We start from the raw sequence: 19,882 nt of genomic DNA on the forward strand, positions 1-19,882 counted from the left end.
TTTGTTCAAGTATTTTTCCGGGCAAATAAATTGATCGAGCAGTGAATGGGTGGGGGACTCTCGCTGGCTGGGATTTTTGGTCTTTTGTGCATCGTGATTTAGAAAACATACAATTACCCTAAATGAAGAATAGCGCAACAATACGTTCAGCTGGCGATGGTTTAACTTATTGAACTAAATGAAATTCCCATTTTATGACCAGACACCATGAAAAGTATTTCTTTCGCTTTTGATTGATAGCCTTCATCCGGAAAAATGAAATTAAGAAATATTTAAACGGCTTTTGGGAGGGAGCTAAAAAGGATCAAGCGCGTCTCTCGAGCATGAACAGCCTAACAACGCCAGAAGCCTTTGAATAAATGGACTCGATTCTTGGGCACTGAAAGTTTAATCTCGATATTTTCGCTTGCAATCAGCGAGTGTAAATAGAAAGGACAAAAAGTGGGCGCGTGTAAATTCCTACTTATTTTTGCAAAAATATTGATTACGGATCTGAGCGGAGCAGATTTCGGAAATGAAATAAGTGAAAATACATGTTGGCGTTAGAAAGTAAGGTTAGAGGGAAAAGCAATTTAATAAATTTGCAAATTGCAAAATTGACAACGCCCTGGCTGAGAATGCCATAACTTTGATTGCCACTTGCCGAAATCAATTTATGCAAAACCCTTTATTCGCCCAATTAATCAAAGAGTCAAGCCAATCTTGCAGCGCGCAGCTCGGCGCCCCAAATGCCTGACCCAACTTTACAGCCGTTAAACTCACTACCGATCTATACTTCCAACAGCTATCTACATAACAGCTACAGTTGGAAATTAATAAAGTTGATTTGTCGAACTTGTTTCGTTCAGAAGTAGATCAGACTGCGATCCATCAACTGAATGATGTGAAAACCAATGTCCTCTTTGGCAGATGAACTTGATTTAAAACTTTATTTATCTATATTTATCTTTCACACTAGTTGAGCGGCGACTACCAGTAGTATTTGGCGTTACTGGAGCACTCGCGCTCTCTGCTAATTAAACATATTACTTCCATCGAAATAATGAGAGTGCACTTTAACGCACAACAGATTTGAATTAATCTAAACTCGCCACTCAAATTGGCCTTTTCGCGGCTGAGCAAAAGGTCAATTCTACCGCGCTAATCAAATTCCAAAGACGCTAAAAATGGGGATGAGCAATAAAGACGATTTTCAATAAGGATTTCTGAGTGAAATCCTGACCCAACTTTTTTATTAGCTCATCTGAAAGAGCGTAAAAAGTTACCCGAGAAGAGCCCTCAAAATCTTGATTTTTTGTTGAAGTTGACGTCACAGCACGTGATTGAAGTTCCAAAGTACCGGATTTCTCCTACGCCCGCATTTCCAAGTCCTCTTAGCTACCCGGGCGTTTGATAGCTGAAAATGATCGTCTCGTTGAGCTCTAGGTCAGCATCTAGTTTTCATCACATTCCATTCATTTTTTTCAACCCTTTTTGAAATCACCTGTTTGCGAAAAATATTGATTTTGAGAAAGAAAGGTTGAGAAGGGATGAAAACACGATGCTGACCTAGAGCTCAACTAGACGATCATTTTCAGCTATCATACGCCCGGGTAGCTAAGAGGACTTGGAAATGCGGGCGTAGGAGAAATCCGGTACTCTGGAACTTCAATCACGTGCTGTGACGTCAACTTCAACAAAAAATCAAGATTTTGAGGGCTCTTCTCGGGTAACTTTTTACGCTCTTTCAGATGAGCATATAAAAAAGGGGGGGTCAGGATTTCACTCAGAAATCCTTATTGAAAATCGTCAAAACGTAATATCAAATGATTGGGCTCGCATCCGGCTCGCAGTGGTTTGCTTTTTTGATCGATGGCGAAATCAACAAAATGTGATTTGGATAGCCGAAATAGACATTTTCGCTAACATTTGACCAAAATAGGAATACAAGTGCCAGTCAATAGGCAGCGCAAATAGCCCTAAACGATAATAAACGTCCGCTGGAGCAGCTGATCACTGCCGCCAGTGATCTGGCCGACCCAGAAAAGTTATGATTACCATTTTCCATGCGCCAGTTGATTCTTATTGAGTCGATCTAAGATCTAACCATTGTTCGCCTGTTGTTTTAGAAAAGAGTAACATTGTTGGGTTAGCAACTAGGTGAAGAATAACTTGTATTTTTAACACACTTTTAGCTATTGAAACAGTTCGAAATGTAATTGTTCGCGGCTCTGCTGGGAAAATGAGTTTCCAAAATCTACAAAAGAAAATCATTTCCTCCCTAAGCACCCGCCATTCATCTTTGAGTGCTTCTTGCTCAATACAGCTCCTGCTGTACTTCGTTTACAGTCGACTGCGTGCCCTTACTATAATAATGAATACTTAAGGGAACCCAGCACGCTGCGATGGCCGAGTGGTTAAGGCGAGAGATTAGAAATCTCTTGGGGTCTCCCCGCGCAGGTTCGAATCCTGTTCGCAGCGAATATCCTTTTTTCTAGTGCCAAATTGATCCGAAACTAGAATCTGGGATCCCAGATTTTTACACAGATTGCGTAGCCCAGACTGGAACGGCCTCTAGAAGAGAACGTGTGAAGAGTGCATTTCGATTAGACTTTGCTTGCGTGGCTTTTTGCTAATCGAAACTTCAAAGAACGCGTATATCATTGTATCTCTGGCGAAAAAAAAATGAGTATTTCATGTGCCGTTGGGCACTTCCGGTGAAACGATCAATTTCGAATTCTATTAGGGCCGGATTACATGAGAAGCTAAGTCCTTATTACAAGTGTGTATTTTCTTTTCTTTATAAAATAACTCTGGTCGGGGCAAGTTGAAGAGGCTTTTGGCAATTTCGAATTTGACGGATCGGGCGGATTATTATTCAAAATTTTGATTTGGGAGGGGAGGCCACTTCCTGGAGCACTCTTGAGATGAAAATTAAAAACGGAAGCTATATCCGGCATCAAAAGATAAATTTATACGTTTTCAATAGCCCAGCTCGCTGCCAAATTCGGATTCAGTCAAGTTACGGCCAAAAATCAATGTGAAATTAATTAGAAAGATCAATTAGTCTTCCGTTCGACATTATCGCTTATTCTAATTGCTCTCGATAAATACAAGCACTGGAGTCGATAAGCTGTTTACTGGCACCGCCAATCTTGATTTTAGTAAATTATTCGTATTGACCTTTCCCCGCCCCATTCACGTAACCGAGCTGGTGACTTTGAGAAATCTCGCAATTTTCCAAGAAGCCAAAACAAGTCACCCTCCTTAATCCCCTTCATCACGCATCGCCCGAAATGACCTGTTCTAGATTCTCATCGAGCCCGGAAACCCTTTGAACTCTGTTTTGTCTTTGGTAATCTCAAAACGCTACGAAACGTCTTATCGCCCCGAACTCCCTTACTTTTGCATAATTCCTGAAGTTGTGCTCTCATCAAAACATCTTTCAGTTTCCAAGAATTTCGTCGCATTCAAAACTTTCGAGTAGCTTTCATTCCGACGAGTTAAAATTGTGATTTTCGCTCATTAGACGAATTACCCGAGCATTATGGAAAGACGAATTAGATTTCAGGCTATGCGCTAAAACTAATACCATTTTCGGTACTAAACAGTATTTTTCGGACAAAATTCAATTCTTCAGGCTTAACTTCATCTCACTAACTCTGTGTGATTTTTATCACCAAGATAATAAATTTGATTAATTCTAATTATACGAAAGTTTTAGCAAGACTAAAAAGTCGACTACTTTAATTGTAAATGCTGAGAGATATTCATAAAAAAATATGCGTAAGAGGCATTTTTTGATAGTTATTTTAAATAAAATTGATAAAATTGGAGCTGAAAACAAGGAAGAGAACTTTTTGGACAGACAGAAGAAGAACTAACAGAAAGAATAGAAAAGACGATTTATCCGGCAGAAAGATTTTTTTTCTTCATACGATGACTGTTTGCATCATCAAATCTAAGCATCGCACCGATTGTTTCGGAGATAATTTATCTATGGTCCATAGATAAATTACTATGGATCATAGTCTATGATTCATGCTATCATAGGCCATGATTTGATAATTTCGAAATAAAGAAACCATCAAAGCTTAAAAATGGCGCGGATGGTGTCGATTTTTAGAGCGTTAAACCTACTCATTTCGAATTTCACTCGAAAATCTTAATCATGACGTATGATAGGCCAGTGAACCATTCGTTTTGGTAAACTCTGTCCAATAAGCTTGCTGACTGACATCTATCGAGTAGACTTCTCAGACACGCTACAACACCCTAGCAAACTGAAGAAAAAATAGAGATGAAGCTTAGGTCCCGAAAAATTGACAATGATGGAGCATCGACATCAGCGTCGAAGATAGCGAAAAGAGAGTCGTTCGAGAGTCTTTTCCCTGGAATGCTGGTTTCCTTCGGAAAATATGGCGAGTGCGTTGGATCTGAGTGCGATGGGTAAGATAAAAAAGTTTGGTGTCTTGATTACGAAGTTAATTTTTAAGAGTTCCAACAAAAATATGGCCCATCCGAGGCAGAAACTTATGCGAAATTTGTGCAACGAAGGAGTATGGCAGCAACTTCTTCCGCACCGAGCGCACCCATGTTGTGCTTTCAGACGCAAAATTCAAATGCCCAGCTTACGACAAAGAAGGAAGCTGCAAATCAAAAGACGTTTGTTTCAAGGGATTTTTCATGGGATCATGTTGCGAGCCAGCCTCGAAAGTTCTATTCGAGAACGAAAAAGGTAAATCATTACCAGTTTTAAAATAGAATAATAACAGTGTATTTACAGCCCAAGAAAAGCAACTTAAAGTTGTTCATTACTATTACAATGAGGAATACAAGTACTTGAATGACTATAAGAATGAATGCGAAAAAGCTAAATCCACGGTTACAACGACAGAACAAACCATAAAACGAGACGAAGAAGCCTTGAAAAAATTGAAGAAGAAAGTAGAGGAAGCAGAAAAATCCCTTGAGGAGAAGAAGAAAGATCTCAAAGACGAGCAGGAGGATTATGAAGCTGAGAAGAAACTTTTAATCGATCAAGAAAAGGAGAAGAAGGATGCTCTCAAACGATTCAGACAGATTTCGTACGAATATCATTCGGTCGCTGCAAAATTCTCTTTCGACGACGAAGTTGAAGCAAAAGGTTTGAATTATTGATGAAACTTTTTCTATCAATTTTTAGAAAATAGAAAAGACAACCAGTATTGCAAATTTTGCAACGAGGATTACAACGACACACATCGACGAAAATCATTCTTGCCAAGCTGTGGACATGTTGCTTGTCGAGACTGCTTTCGAAATGCTGACGAGGAAGATGGTGTTAAAATTTGCCCAGTGCATTGGACCACGGGTTGTTTTAACAGATACTTCGATTATAACGTCTGCACCTTATACGAGTAGTTTGAAAAGTTATCAAAATACTATTCAAAAATACGATCAAAAATCGCTTGTTTACTTGCTACCTGCTATTCAAAACTGTCACTGGAAAAAAAAAAACTTGATGATAATTTTCTCAATAGATCGACAATCACAACAACAAAAATGAGTTTTCATTTTCAATTCAATGCATTGATTAGCATGGCGAGAAAGTTTAAAAGAGTGCGGAAGAACAAACTGAAATTAAGGGGGAGTCTTCAAGAATTGACAAAAAAATCTCGACCAAATAAAGGTCTCACTTATCCAAATCTGCTATTGTAACGGTAACATTTGTGATAGAGGGTCAAGTTTTTGGACGGCATCATCCATTTCAGTTTTGTTTACGGAAAACAAGAGTCAAATATTCTGCAAAGTTTGTTTTTATTTGCAGGTGAATGAGAAGGCAGATCTGGTAGCACAAGGTCTGATAGAAAAGCATGCGAAATCGCAATTTGTCGAGAGAATAAAAGAGCAAAAGTGATCTTTAGTCAATATCTTCATTTTTCCTCTAATTGAGAGGAACGCCTGTTGATTGTAAAAATTTGCTCAGTTTGGTAACGAATCTGGCAGAGGCGAGCTGAAGAGCCTCGTTGAAGATTTCAGGAATGAGAAGGCCGGAATTGATTCTCCTCTCCACTTTCGTTCGCGCTATCCAGTCGATGTCAAGACGTTCGTGAGCGTAGGGCTTCAGATAACGAGTATAAATCCCGACGACTTCCTCCTTGGTGATTTCGCTTTGCTTTTCGGATTGGTTCTGTTCAGTTTGAAGTGAGAGCACACTGAGGACAAAGTTCACATAGGCAATCAAGTCTGGTAGGCCGATGATTTGGAGAAATTCACGAAAGTCTCGGGTCAAGTCTCCATCGGAAAGTAGAATCTCTACTTCTTTGGGCAGCACAACAGCATCCAATCTTTGTTCTCTACTTTTTCGGCGGCGTTGCTGGAAAGACGCAATCGCTCGTTGTAAATATCGCGGTTTTTGCATAGTTCTGAAACGTCGAAGTGAATATTTTCGTCTTTTTTCCTATAAGAATACATATTCTCGAGTTCGTGGAGTTTTTATATACTCCGTTGGGAATACTGAGCGCGCTATAGAGCGGCGCATGCGGCGCGATTCCAGCAACTCTGGATCAACTGGAACTCGAAAAGTTGATCGAACATCCTCTCTCTTCAACAAGGGTTTATTTTTTTTGACTGTTTTCAGCAAAAGATTCGATTTTGTTCTCGTTTGGGTTAGGATTGACACTGGGCAACATATATGCAACTGATATGTGACCTGGTATTTCATGTAGAAGCCAGTATTTTTAGGGTTAGGGTTAGGGCACAATAAAACAAGAATATTGCCAAAACTTGACCGTTGCATTAGAATCTTAGAACAAACAAAACAAAACCAGCTTACTGAAAGCGTTAATGCCTTCACGAAGAATAAATGGTGAAGGTTAGGTTCTGGTTACTATGCAATCAAGGAAGTTTTTCTTCCTTGATTTTTAAGAGTCAGAAAAATGATTCGGATTCTCCTGTGAAGCAAATCATAGGACATAACGGTGATGATTGAGAATAAATAAGAGATTTGTCGCTATTTGTGCCATGGATGCGACTGGCAAACAACACTTCCTATCCGGTCTTTGCTCTGCCATTTCGTCATTAAGCGGTCATCGAACTTTTTCTGGAAACGATTAAAGTTTCTCGTGTTGTTAAATTTGGCCTTCACAAACATTCTTTGTTTTGTCTTTTATTCCAGTCGGAAATGTGGACAAAAGCAAGAGAGGAATTGACTATCTCAACTTGAGAATCGCTAGATAAACTCAGGAAGTCTTTGCCATTCTTTCTCGATCGAGAAAAAAATATCACCTGACAAACACATATTCTCCTTCAGCGCTTTCATAAAAGAAGGAAAACCTGTTCAAGTATCCTTCTACTTGGCTAGACTGAGGTTAGAAGTTTATAAAGTTATCATCCGTAATTTAATTTCATATTCAAGTGTCGTTTCATGATTTTTGTGATCAGTCTTGCAAATATTTTTTTCAGAACGACATTTTTATGCCAGGTTAAGATTTACGGCTTCGGTCTGCATCTTTGTGTACATTATTGCAACATTTAGGATCGATTGGAAAATTACGATTTCGAAAACTTCTGTAGAGTCGATACAGCGACATTATGTAATGAAACTGTTCCAGTTTCTATCTCTCTAAGTGCCAGCTGTCTATCCACGTAAGAAAGTATTTTCAGTACTCCCCGCACATCCGGAAGCTGGCGGCGAATCAGAAGACATTCGAGAGGCACACCCTCAGGCACGTGTCCTCTGGAATGTGGCCCCGTAGAGATTCTATGGAGATTCAAATGAAGCCCTCGTGCGAAGGATGTCGTCAAAGGAGTAAGAAATCAGGCCGCTATTCGATCATGGATACAGTAGCTGCGATATGTCTTCAATACAAATAATCCGTGGCTCCAATTCTACATTTTACATGCAAATTGAGATGAAGAAAATCAAGCTAATCCGGATAAAAATAACGAGTTTCCCAAGAGTTTCAGGGTAACTTAATTGCTGTTGTGGAAAGGCCTAATAGATTAAGATAAGAAGCTAAAAATTCCTGGATCGTCGAAGAGATCCGCTGAATATTAGAAATCGAATTTCAGCTGTGGAAGTGATCCGTATCAGATACCAGCAGCGTCATGGATAGCGTGACCGACACAGACCTCGTGAGGGACCACTCAATCAAAGCGTGTTCATCCCTCTTTCCGATACTATTTTCGTCTTTCTTTCCAAAAATAAAACCATTCATCGGTCGGTTTTGAATCTCAACTTCCTCAAGCTCTATCTTTAGTATCAAACTTGACTTGTTATTCGTTTTTTGAATGGAAAAGAAACGCGAACTATAAAATACTCGTGATTTAAAAAAACTCGTGTATCGCCTATCAAGTATCTAATTGATTTTGATTGTATCAATTCATTTTTGGCGTACTTTGAACAGAGAATACTGTATTTCTGACTCAAAAATCAGGATGGAAACGTCTTTCAAAGTCGTAAAATTTTATGTAACGCCCTTGTAATTGGAAGCACTTGGTTGCGGAGAAGACAAAAAATGCAGCTGGCGGGAAAGCTTCTCATGATTTATTTTCAAATTTACGGCCTCATTTAAAAATTTCCATGCAAGAATCTAGCTGAACAAATGAAGTATATTATTGAAGAAAGATTTTAAATATGCGCCGTCTATTTTATATTTAGATTCAATAAAAAACTATCTTTTTTTGCTTGGATATCAAATAATCTTTCGATAAGGCCCACATTCAAATTTTGCTGAACGTCAGGGTAAGAGCATAAAAATAAGTGTGGTGCTTCACCGTTCATTTTAAACCTCTGTAGGTTCAAATGTAATCGATCTGACATAGAAACGGACACATTAGAAGAACGATCATGAGATTAAAACTGGAGTCACGAGTTTGCAAAAACTATTTATTCAATCTTTCTTTTTGCCGCGGTGCTTCGATTCTGGCGGTAGTAGTTCAGTACAGTGTAGCAATACAGGATAAGAATGACAGTAGCAAAGTCGGACCAACTAATTTTTGCAAAGTAGCTCAAAAGTTTCGTTGTTTTTGAAACACCAATGATGCCAGTCAAGTTGGCCAGCAAAATCAAGAAGTAGTTTACTCCTAGGAGCAGGCTTTTCAGTCTCCAACGATCAAATTCATCACCAAATGTCCGACCCATGAGTGACTCAAGTTGAAGTCCTAGAAAATTAACAATTGCCCAGATTCCAACAGTCCAGCTCATTCCCTGCGAGAGCCATACGATGACAAATGTAAGCATTGCACCGATTGTTTCGGAGATAAAGCCTTTGGATGCTCGTGGGTCGTATAAATATCTTTTTGGGGTTGTTTTGTTATGTAATTTTCTCTGATAATCCTTTACCTGGAAACCCAAAAATGCAAGGTTCGATCAAAGTATGTGTCGGCAAAGGTCGAGATGGAACAGAGTACTGGAGGAAAGGCAGGTCCCTCGTGACCGTCGAATGCCATGATAGATTTGACAATTTCGTAAATAAAGAAACATTTGGCCCAGTCGAACACCACCAGAAGCACCATTAGTAAGACGACAGATGTTGGTGTCATCTTAGCTAATTCCTCTGTCACGGAGAAGAGATAAATGTAGTGGAGACAGTAATCAAACAAAAACAACAACGAGAAGATCCAAGTTAACCTTAGAAAAGTCCACAGCATTTCCGAAAAGAAGTTTTTGAATTTTCTATCGTCGGCGGATTTGAACGAATCATAGGGAATAACCGGTCCAGAGATGAATGTTGGAAGGTAAAAAACATAGGAGAAGTAATCAATAGTGTCTTTCACTTTGAGTGCCTTCCGAGACTCAAAGCAAAAGCTATAGCACCGAAAAACAAGCATTACGACCATCGGCACAGCTAGAAATCCAAGCGTAGAATTAGTGCTAAAATTATGAAATTAACTAGCATAATTTATTTCTTACTTGAGCTGCTCAATTATATGGGGAAAGTAAAACGAGCCAAGGAGAACTGAAACGATCATAGCGAAGTTGACTGCTGCATCGGGAACAAGAGAATTTTGACATAGAATAAGAATAGGTAACAGAAGTGTCAAGACCAAATATTTCCAAGAGAATAAATAGCCAATTGATGCCAAAGAAATAAGCACTCTTATTATATCGTTCTCAAAGTAGTTCTTCACTCTTCGCAGCTTGTTGGTGATAAGACCAGAGAGACAAATGTAACTAGCAATAGCGACTGATGAATTCACAATTCCAAGTGCGCAGAAAGAGTCCCACTCATCATCACTTTTCAACGGGTCTTTTGATGTTTTAGAGATTTACTGCAAGAAATGTGTCGCGAGACCAGTGCCCATCTTTTTTTCTACTAACGTATTTCCATCCTTCTTTTAAATTGTCTTTTACACCTCTTGGGAGCCTCTGTCTCCGATGAATCGCTGATGAGCGGCTCTCAAGCTCATGGAGACCATGTGACACGTAATAGAACACCACTACAGACAACTTAGTTAGCATTAAATATCATTTAGCGTTATCGTCATTACAGATACAATTTCGAATAGACATTATCTTCGAATTCACACTTATTTACTGTTATAAAATAAGCGGAAAGGTAACTTACCTAAGCACGCTATGGAGAACTCTACTTTCCCGTGTCGCATTCTTTATTATTTTTCCTGTTTTCTTTTCTCTATCTAGCTGTGGATCAGCAGCGGGGAGTAGGCCATTTGAGCAGTGCGGTAGTCGATAACGCACTATCGTGACCTTCAACTCGAGATCATAGTAAACTCAACACTTAAAATGTCCACGCACTAATTTAGCCTACTGGTATACTCAGTACTAGACAGATGATATTTTTGTAGAAAAAGAGGAAGAGGAGATGTCTAACTCATTCATTGGAGCATCATTTTATCATCTTCAAATATGATCAAGCCGAATTTTAAATAGTCTTCACATGCTTTCAATGTTACAATGTTTTCAGAAGTCTCTTATATTTATTCTCGCGCGATAAAGATTTATACAGTAGGGTCGGCAATGCATCATATTGCAGTATCAATTCTGAGCTTTCATGAACTGAGGTTATTCCACCGGAAAGCGGCGGAGAGGCAAGACACGACCAAACATAAATACAAAACTCGTTTTCTGTCACACTCTTTCAGCTATAAAGATTATTTAGTTTCTCATTTAGATCAAAGTAAAATTTACCTAGATGTACCTTCATTATTTTGGACGTCGACATTTATTTCTGGGGATTGAACTGGAGGAATAGAGTTGAATTCGGATGATAACGTATCAGTGTTGATATAGATTGGAACCTCAGATGCTTTGAAACGGGGCAGCTTGAGACCAAACTTGTGTTCGATACCGGCATAAGTAGCAGCGGCAACCTTCATGCCGCCGACATGATCTGGGTTGATTGGTGGCAAATCCGCTACGTGGATGGTCTTTGGCTTGTGAACGGAACCGATGGGCTTTGAGGACGAAAATGACATTCCTAAATTCATGATTCGTACATTACATTAGTCGTAAGAATTACCTCGTTCCTGGAAGAATCGCTGGAGCAATTCGTAGACGAAGAGAGTCACCGCAAACTGAGGAGGAGATCGAACCATTCTGAGACCTGCTCCTTTCCAGAGTGCGTTGAAACCTTCTTCTTTCCAGATTCGAGCACCTGTTCTTATTAAACCCTTGTAAGGCTCAACTCCTTCGGGTTGTTTAGCCTAAATGTATTGTTAGTTTTGGGATTTGACGATCATTCATACCTGAAGACGGGTTTTAATAACATCAGCAGGGGTAGTAAGACCAGCGGCGGGGAAACCAGCGAGGAAACCGGCCAAGAGCGCGTACTGGATTGGCAAGTGACCATCTTCTTCTGAAAGTGCCTTCTTCAAATGAGCATAAGCAGGAAAGTAGATTGCCGAGAAGGGAATATCTCGCAAAAGACAGGCAGAAGCACCAACGTAAAGCCTTTTCACGCCGACGTCTTTGAAGGTTCCAGCCAAACTGGCAGTCTTATCAAGCTGCATTCGGATTTTAATGATTTCAAGAGGGTTCGTAAAAAGAACTTGGCAACCTCCAGCAACACCACCGGCGACAATTTCGAGAGGGACGGGAACGACATCGTCTTTTCGGAATAAATCTCGCATGAAATCGTTAACTGTGAGTTTGATGGCTTTTTCAGGACCAACGCCAAGGCACTGAGCGGCGATTCCGTTGTAGAGCGCCCCAAATCCTTCGTACTGAATGACTTTCTTGGCGCAATCTGCATAGCCGTTGTACATCATCGTCGTCGCCGCCCGCGTTTCTCCGATAACATTTCGCTGGTTTTGAACGCGCGTCTTCACGGAGTCAATCGGGTAGACCACCAAAGTACCAGCGATACCAGCAATGACACCGAGCCCAAATCGGTAAACCTGTTCAGCAACATAAGAAAATGCAGTTCGTTCAGCGATAGTTTCTTTTTGCTGTTTCGATGATATAGGAACTCTCTTAAAATCAGTTGAAAATGGTAAATATGGTAATATTAATGGTAAAAATGGTAGAAAAATTTCTATTAGACTATCATTTGTAAAAAAAGCTTTTCTATATCAGTTCCTGAGAGGCAATATTGTAAGGGAGGACACCTTCTTCGAAAGGAGTGACTCGTTCAATGTCGGTGAGAGTGATGAATCCTCGGGGCTCGTAAAGGTCAGACATTGTGAAAAGGATTTCGACTTCCATCGGGGTCAGCTGAGAGATTCGCTGCGCAGCGATCATAAATTCAACTTTGGTACACTCGTATGTTCGGTCGCGGCCAGAGAGAGACTGATAGATTCTACGCACAAGTTCCATGTTCTTCATCAGATTGTGAAAGGCGGTAAAGAAAGCGTAGTTGACATTGTGTCCCTTGTTGAACACCTGTGCCAAGGCTGTGAGATGGCTGGTGGTCCAGGAGGTCAGTTGGAAAGGTTGAATTTCAGTCATGATGGCGGCAAAGACTGAACGGGCGGATGAAAGTGATGCAACTCAGTGGCCTAGCTTACCGTCAGGAGTAACAAAGCCGTTACGTAATTTCCGCTGCTGCCAAAAGGCTTGCTTCGAGTATTCCTGGAGATAGCCCTGGATGAACTCGGTGAATTCGTCGTAGTTGAGCTGATGCTTGAAGTCGGAACCAAAGAACAGCTTCACGTAGTCTGATTCGAAGTTGAAAGCTGGCAGTGCCTGGTCTGTATTCCTAAAAACGTCTTACTTCTATAGAAAGCGTGCTAAAACGCACCTGAGAACAACTCGACTCATGAGGTCTCGCACATTGTCGAGAGAAATAGAACCCGATCCGTCCTGGTCGAAGAGCTGGTAGGCAACTCTGAAGAGCGAATCGGGCAAGTTGAGAGTAGTTTCGAAAGCGTAGAACTCGCCCCGCGAGATCCGTCCGTCGCCCGTCGTGTCGATGGCGCTGGCAAGGAGAGCGACCGTTTCTTCGCACTTGATCGGCAGGCCGAGATACTCGACGAGGAAGTCGGAAGGAGTCATGTAGCGCTGCGAGCCTTCCTCAAGACTGGCATACCGATTGAAGATCTCGTCAAGCTCTTCAATAGTGGCGCGTCGCATTCGTTGAACATCGATGTCTTGAAAGAACTTTAATTTGCAATCAGAGAAAGCGTCAGATACTCGACGGATGAAATCCTAGACCTGGGACCTCCATCCAGGTGCCAGGGAAAATTTTGGGCTTGCATTGCATTGAGGTTTTGAGGGAGTTCTAAACTCTGTAATGTTTTTACTGTAAGTCAAGGGCCAAAAGAACCAATTCTTTGATCGGTCGCCGAATTCGAGTTTTCTCATGCTATTTGTGCTAGAATTTAATTGTCGGTGCTCCTGCTAAAGAATTGGTCCTTATTAGCTCTAAAACTAGATCATATCGATGAACTTGTAAGTGCACTTGAACTTAATTCGAAGAGTGATTTCGATTCTGTCTCATACCTGGCATGTCGCGTTTGCTATTACGATTTCTCTCTAAAAATGTGTTGTGAAAGTTTTTTCTTTGTTTGAACTTGTATCGTTTTTTTTTTTGTTTATTCGCCTGCGAATTCAATTCTTCAGGCAAATTTTCAATGCTAGTTTTATAGGCACACAGGGCAGCCCTATCATGGGCTGCCGTTGCGCAATAACCACCCCAAGTGATTCTGGTAACTTTGAGCTAACTACTTTTGAATCAAATTTTTCACCCCTGATGAGGCTACTCAACCCTCATATGACTAGAATTAGGTCGCAGATTTTCAAATTATGATATGGTATAGGATCAAGCATAACAATTATAATCAATAAAACGTCGAACTACAGGCAGATTAGTCAAAACTCATTCTTAGGTAAACAAAGAACCCGAGGAGTACGATAAATTTTGTAGGAGATAGAAAAAGAGTACATAAAAGTAAGTTTCTCTGCTTCTTTCGATTACGGTTTCCCTGAGGAGTTCTACAAATGAGTCAGATGAGAAGACCCCCAGGGCCAATCGAAACCTTTTCCGTCGTGAGAAAAGTATTTCAAAGAGCCAAAAAACAAAGAAATCGGTGCCTAAAACCGATGACTAACAGCGATATCGATCTGATAAAGGCTTTAAGTACCTGGGCATGTGAATTATGTAAGCCAGGGCTTATGTAAGTCTACTAACTCAAGCGAGAGCAGATGAATTACCATAAGAATTTTTTGGGCAGAAAATTTCTTTTCGAGTTATCACTATATTCTGAAAGCCCGCATCAGAATTAGTGGATTCCCAAATTTCTAGCGCCTAATGACGTCATTATGACGTCATTTATGATGAATTAAGGTTAAAAAAAGGCCCTAAATGATGAAACTTTTTAACCGTTTCTGACATAGATTTTGTTTGAAATTCATTTTTTTCTTTTTGGAATCTTGTTCAGCATGAAAAACTGAACAATCACCCAGCAAAATTTCATCGAACCGACCGGTTTTATTTTTAACCGGCGAAATTACCGGTCGGTTAACTACGATATCGGACGGTGTAATGTCGGGTGATTATTCAGTTTTTCATGCTGAAAAATATTCCGAAAAGAAAAACACGAATTTCAAACAAGAACCCTCTCAAAAACGGTTAAAAAGTTTTGCCTATCTTGATGATAAAATCATCTTTTCTGACGTCATAATGACGTCATCGGGCGCTAGAATTTTGGGAATCCACTAATTCTGATATGGGCTTTCAGAATAAAGTGATAACTCGAAAAAAAAAATTTTCGGCCAAAAAATTCTTATGGTAATTCATCAGCAATAACTCAAGTCCCGCTGCTCGTAAATGAAACTTTCAAAAGAATGTGCTATTCAGAATGTTTCATTTTTTTGAGAATAGATTCACTTTTCAACAATTCAGTTTTCAAAATTCATCAGGCGGAGCCGCTGGTAGAAACAAAAAATGGACCTTTTGAGTCAATATTTAACTTCGCCATTCATAAAGGAAGAAAAAAAATCCTTTGCATACTGAATATTACTGATGATGTTCGAGATAATGACTTTGATGACTCGGTATCATTGATCGGACTCACCAGATGATTCCTCTTGAACGACGCATTTTGCCAGCCCCTGTGGTGTCATCCCACAGTCTCCTTTACTGCTGAAGATGACTGTTAGACAAATCGACAAAGCTCGAGCACAAACAGATTCAAATACAGTATTCTAGAGAAAATAAATATAAATCTGCTAAAATTCGTTTCCGTCGACAGGGAAATAAATAAACTTTGCGGTTAGTTTTCTCGCTCTCGGTCTCTTTTTTTCTGCTGAAGGAATCGTAAAACTCAACCTGGAGCAGTTTTGAACACGGTTATCCGACGTGTTCATGACACTGGGCGCCCAAGCGAACCTTCAAAAGCCGCCTACAGTTCGGACAGGCAAAAATTTAGACACTTACAAAAGATGAATTATGCCCGCTAATCACTGCCGCAACGCGCACTGGGCAATTGAAAATTGATTTGAAAAACGATTTGTTTTCTCTTTTTTGTGCAGACTTAAGGGGGGTCGACGAGAATCGGGATTTCCGTGACCAAAAATGCGGGAAAACCTGAGTAGATAGGCAAAATCTGATTTTATTGGTGGATAGAAAAGGGTTGAAAAAATCAGGCGGCGAAAACTAGAAAAAATTCTGACCAGAAAAAATCGGTCAAAAATCGACTCAAAGTAGGGCCATTTTCGCGAAAATGCACTAAAAATGATCAATTTTTTTACAATTTTGCTCATTTTACCCCCTAAATCTAATTTTTATCAAATGATTTTAGGCTCAACAGATTCAGGAGGATCTGTAGATTCCAAAAATATAAGATTCGTATCCAGACTATGAGTATAAGCGAAATTACGATCTCGCCGGAAAAATTCTCGTCGACCCCCCCCCCCTTAAACTTGTTAAACGATTATTATCATCAAATATCATCAATTTTATCACGCTAGACAGGAAAGAATAGAAATAATAAAAGGTTCGCTGTAATAACAAACGCATTTACACTGTAAATTTTATAGTTCTTGTTTTACCTCATAGTCATTTAGATTGTCAGGGAGGACATTTTACAATAAAATCAGGCGAATGAATTGAAATCGGAATTATTTCGCCAGCAACGCATGAAAAGTCAAATTGGAATAAACACTAGAAGATGTCGTGAGTTATAGATTTATTGAGGAATACACGAAGTCGTTAGTGTTATGGATACTTCCACAGTCGAGAAAAACGTTGTTGTCATAATCGTTATTTGTATCGAGGTGAAAGTCGTCGTCGTTTTTGTTGTGGACTCGAGAGTTAACTCAATTGATTTAGCTGTCAATGTCTCCTGAGTTGATGCCCTGGTTGTTGTAGTCGATTGGCAATCGACGATTGCTCAGTAGTCAAGGAGTTTGCTGTGGTCATTAATCCTTCCTGAGTTGCTACATTCACTTGGGTTGTGCGAGTGAAAAATACTTGGCATTCTGCATCGACCCGAACATTCCTAGTTCTTGCTTCGCGAGTTGAAATTTAAAAATATTCTTTCATTTTTTAACATATGTTATTCATAATAAACTCTAGAGATCCGCGGAGACAGGCCCGATGGCTTAGTTGGTTAAAGCGCCTGACTAGTAATCAGGAGATCCCGAGTTCAAATCTCGGTCGGGCCTTTTTGTTTTTTCGATCTTCAGGTTACGTCATTTTTGCGTCAAGTTGATCGAAAACAGTAAACGAAAAAACGATGCTATCCCGTCGTTTATTTAGAAATAGCGTTCTTCGCAACGTTCGTTTTTTGCGCAGTTCTAGTGCGAACAGAGATCTTGACCAGAAAATGGACTTGAAGACAATTCGCCCCGCGTATAATGACAAAAACGACGGCTTCACTGATGAAGGTATGTATTTTTTCTTTGAAAGAACTTATCCTCTAGAATCTAGTAAAAACTGCATGCGAAAGGGAAGTAATACAGATTTAACTTACAGAAAGTATATTTGCGAGTATGAAAAACGGAAACTATATGTACATCAGCAGTCAGTCAGTCAATTTATGTACAGTTGTGATGAAGTAGTCTAAAAATCGCCTATTGAGGCAATTTCCGTCGGGCTGGTCTGTCCATTAGCGGTAGTGTCGGAACAAAAAGATTTTAGGTTTGCTGTCAGAAGGATGAGTTCTTAGTGAGAGAATGGAACGACGCCGATGGTGACGCACTGGCCCATGCCGTTGTTTCCGTACCAATCGTCTTCAAGACCGATCTAGAAAAATAAATTAGAAAAGTGGGCCTCGTCTCAGCGAACCTCGTATTCTTGGTAGTCGGTGAAGTAGTGAGCGTCGTCGATGTTGACCTTGTTCCAGGCGATGTCGCCCCAGACGTTGTTTCCGTCGGGCTGGCTTGTCTTGGAGCAGAAAGTGATGAGAGTATCCCAGCTGGAGCAGTAGTCGTTGTTGATGGACTAGATTACTTTGAGAGGGAATCTTTTTGATCTACTTACGATGAATTCTCGATCAAGACCCTGTCGGTAGTGTTGCCAGATGAGTTTGGCGGCCATAGATCGCATCAGGTCGTTCTTGAGAGTAAGATCCTTAGCGGAGACACCGAACTTAGATCCGATCTGGTCCATGACTCGTGGCTTATCACCAGCAGTGTTCCATGGTTTTCCGAACTGGTTGAGAGCGCCGCATTCGCCGTTCTCTTCGCAGCTAAAGATTTCATTATATTTGCATAAAAAATAAACTGTACCCTTCGGCGTGAGAAGTGAACCAGAAGACGTGTCTCTTGTCGACCTTGATCATATGCTCGATGGCTCGGTTGACCTGAACACCAATGGCGGATCGTTTGGTGTTGTTGTCGGAGATGATCTCGTTTCGGCAAGCCTTAGAGCCGACCAGACCATCGACCTCTTCTCGGCAACCAGAGTACCAGTGGTCAAAGCACGATCGCATATGAGTTCCATTCTCGATGCTGTTCATCTGCATGCAGTCATCAGAGGCCTCGTTGTTGTTGACGACGACAAAGACCCATCCGTCAGTGGGCCAAAGGCTCTGGAAGTAGGAGAGTAGAGAGTCGGCAACTTCTTTGTTGGAGGTGATAGAGGGGTCCTGGGCGAGAAGTCGGGCGGCGACTCGCTTGAACTCGACCTGCCAGTTTTCTCGTGGCTCTCGGGCGAGTGGTCGTCGAGACTCGTGTGTCTTAACGTGAGTAGGGTTTGGCTTCTCAACATTTCCATCGACATCGGGCTCGGCGACGTAGTCAACGAAATTGTCTCGGCACCACTGGTAGGTAGTTCCTCCGGGTGGGCATTCGAGAGGACCGCTGCCGGTGCACGCGTTGATAGCGGTGGCAACTCCCAAGAATGCAGCACTTACGATCAGCTGAAATACTCAAGTTACAATCTATCAAAATTACTCTCTATCCTGTTCGTTTACCTTCATTTTTGTGACAGAGAATATGCGAGGAAATATTCTTCAAGTAGGAATCGACATCTTTGAAATTCTCACAGACTTACGTAAATATAAGCGATTGCCAACTGGAGCTGCCCATTCGATCTCTTTGGAGAATGGATAAGCCTTGCTGCGAAAGCTCTAGAAGAGCCCAATGCAATGACAATCGCTACAGTAGACTCTTCTGGTCGACCTTCTGCAAGAGTAGTGCTTCTCAAAGAATTTTCCAAAGAAAAGGTTTCATTTCATTGACTCTCATCAAAACTTAATGTCTTCAAGGGCTTTGTGTTTTTCACGAATTACGAAGGGAGAAAAGCTCAGGAAATTGCAAATAACAACAACGTTGCTCTCGTGTTTTACTGGGCAGACATCCACAAGCAAATAAGAATCGAAGGTACTTTTTCTATCAGTTTTGCACTTTGACTGTTATATTTTAGGGAAGGCAACAAAGGTCCCTCTAACTGAATCTGAAGATTATTTCAAATCACGCTCGAAAGCGTCGCAAGCGGGATCCGCAGCATCGCCTCAGTCAAAAATAGTAGAAAGCCGAGAATGGCTGTGGAAAAGAAACGAAGAATTTCTGGAAAAAGATTCTATTCCGATGCCCAACTGGGGAGGTTATAGCGTTGACCCTGACTGGATAGAATTCTGGCAAGGTATAAAACTGCCGAAGAATGTTTTTTAAATATTTTCTTGAAGGGCAAAGCAATCGACTCCACGATAGAGTGGTCTTTTCAAAACGAGGATTCGAAGAAGACTCAGCGTTCATTAAAACGCTTAGCGATGGCTGGCAAAAAGCTCGACTCGCACCTTGAATTAGTCAAATTGTCAATAAACCGGGTTCTCTGGTTTTCAAGATGAATATGTTCCTGCATAAAACACGTGTCTTTTCTCACAAAATAAAAGAAAAACTAAATTGTGGACGATTGTTTGTTCAAGAAGCTGTTCGATGAATATTTCTGGCTGCAATTGATCATTGGATAGTTTTAGATGTTCATTTCAAGATTATTTTAAGTGATTTCACCTTCTAATAGAAAGTCTAAGCCTAACAAAGTCTCAGTGTAAAACAAGCTCCCAGGAAAAT

The 19,882-nt window shown here is 40.6% G+C and overlaps 5 protein-coding genes and 2 non-coding genes across 7 annotated transcripts; 4 read left to right on the top strand and 3 right to left on the bottom strand.

Moving 5' to 3' along the window:
* Positions 1–2,378: 2,378 nt before the first annotated feature.
* On the top strand, positions 2,379–2,460 carry TRNAS-AGA (transfer RNA serine (anticodon AGA)). The gene has a single exon. It is a non-coding gene; the product is annotated as a tRNA-Ser (tRNA).
* Positions 2,461–4,184: 1,724 nt separating this feature from the next.
* LOC145708024 (uncharacterized) lies at positions 4,185–5,502 on the top strand. Its single transcript, XM_081785633.1, has 4 exons — positions 4,185–4,428; positions 4,476–4,717; positions 4,766–5,125; positions 5,165–5,502. The coding sequence occupies exons 1-4, from the start codon at positions 4,280–4,282 to the stop codon at positions 5,380–5,382; spliced, it is 969 nt and encodes a 322-aa protein (XP_081641759.1). The 5' UTR covers positions 4,185–4,279; the 3' UTR covers positions 5,383–5,502.
* A 3,335-nt stretch (positions 5,503–8,837) lies between these two features.
* LOC145707339 (protein-cysteine N-palmitoyltransferase HHAT-like protein) lies at positions 8,838–10,726 on the bottom strand. The gene is made up of 5 exons (XM_081784856.1): positions 10,533–10,726; positions 10,266–10,404; positions 9,878–10,201; positions 9,308–9,838; positions 8,838–9,260 (listed from the first exon to the last, which is right to left on the bottom strand). Exons 1-5 carry the CDS (start codon positions 10,570–10,572, stop codon positions 8,852–8,854), a joined length of 1,443 nt encoding a protein of 480 aa, XP_081640982.1. The 5' UTR covers positions 10,573–10,726; the 3' UTR covers positions 8,838–8,851.
* A 159-nt stretch (positions 10,727–10,885) lies between these two features.
* LOC145707856 (electrogenic aspartate/glutamate antiporter SLC25A13, mitochondrial-like) lies at positions 10,886–15,494 on the bottom strand. Its single transcript, XM_081785442.1, has 9 exons — positions 15,442–15,494; positions 13,868–13,900; positions 13,167–13,515; positions 12,934–13,124; positions 12,510–12,888; positions 11,674–12,388; positions 11,448–11,631; positions 11,117–11,405; positions 10,886–11,070 (listed from the first exon to the last, which is right to left on the bottom strand). The coding sequence occupies exons 1-9, from the start codon at positions 15,488–15,490 to the stop codon at positions 11,067–11,069; spliced, it is 2,193 nt and encodes a 730-aa protein (XP_081641568.1). The 5' UTR covers positions 15,491–15,494; the 3' UTR covers positions 10,886–11,066.
* A 1,464-nt stretch (positions 15,495–16,958) lies between these two features.
* On the top strand, positions 16,959–17,032 carry TRNAT-AGU (transfer RNA threonine (anticodon AGU)). The gene has a single exon. It is a non-coding gene; the product is annotated as a tRNA-Thr (tRNA).
* Positions 17,033–17,100: 68 nt separating this feature from the next.
* Positions 17,101–19,719, top strand: LOC145707843 (pyridoxine/pyridoxamine 5'-phosphate oxidase-like). The gene is made up of 5 exons (XM_081785428.1): positions 17,101–17,254; positions 18,875–19,035; positions 19,078–19,192; positions 19,236–19,454; positions 19,498–19,719. The coding sequence occupies exons 1-5, from the start codon at positions 17,104–17,106 to the stop codon at positions 19,611–19,613; spliced, it is 762 nt and encodes a 253-aa protein (XP_081641554.1). The 5' UTR covers positions 17,101–17,103; the 3' UTR covers positions 19,614–19,719.
* LOC145707846 (uncharacterized) lies at positions 17,331–18,740 on the bottom strand. Its single transcript, XM_081785432.1, has 4 exons — positions 18,098–18,740; positions 17,850–18,057; positions 17,655–17,810; positions 17,331–17,612 (listed from the first exon to the last, which is right to left on the bottom strand). The coding sequence occupies exons 1-4, from the start codon at positions 18,331–18,333 to the stop codon at positions 17,532–17,534; spliced, it is 681 nt and encodes a 226-aa protein (XP_081641558.1). The 5' UTR covers positions 18,334–18,740; the 3' UTR covers positions 17,331–17,531.
* Positions 19,720–19,882: the final 163 nt, after the last annotated feature.

Source organism: Oikopleura dioica, chromosome XSR, assembly GCF_907165135.1.
Source record: "Oikopleura dioica chromosome XSR, OKI2018_I68_1.0, whole genome shotgun sequence".
Classification (NCBI taxonomy): Eukaryota; Metazoa; Chordata; class Appendicularia; order Copelata; family Oikopleuridae; genus Oikopleura; species Oikopleura dioica.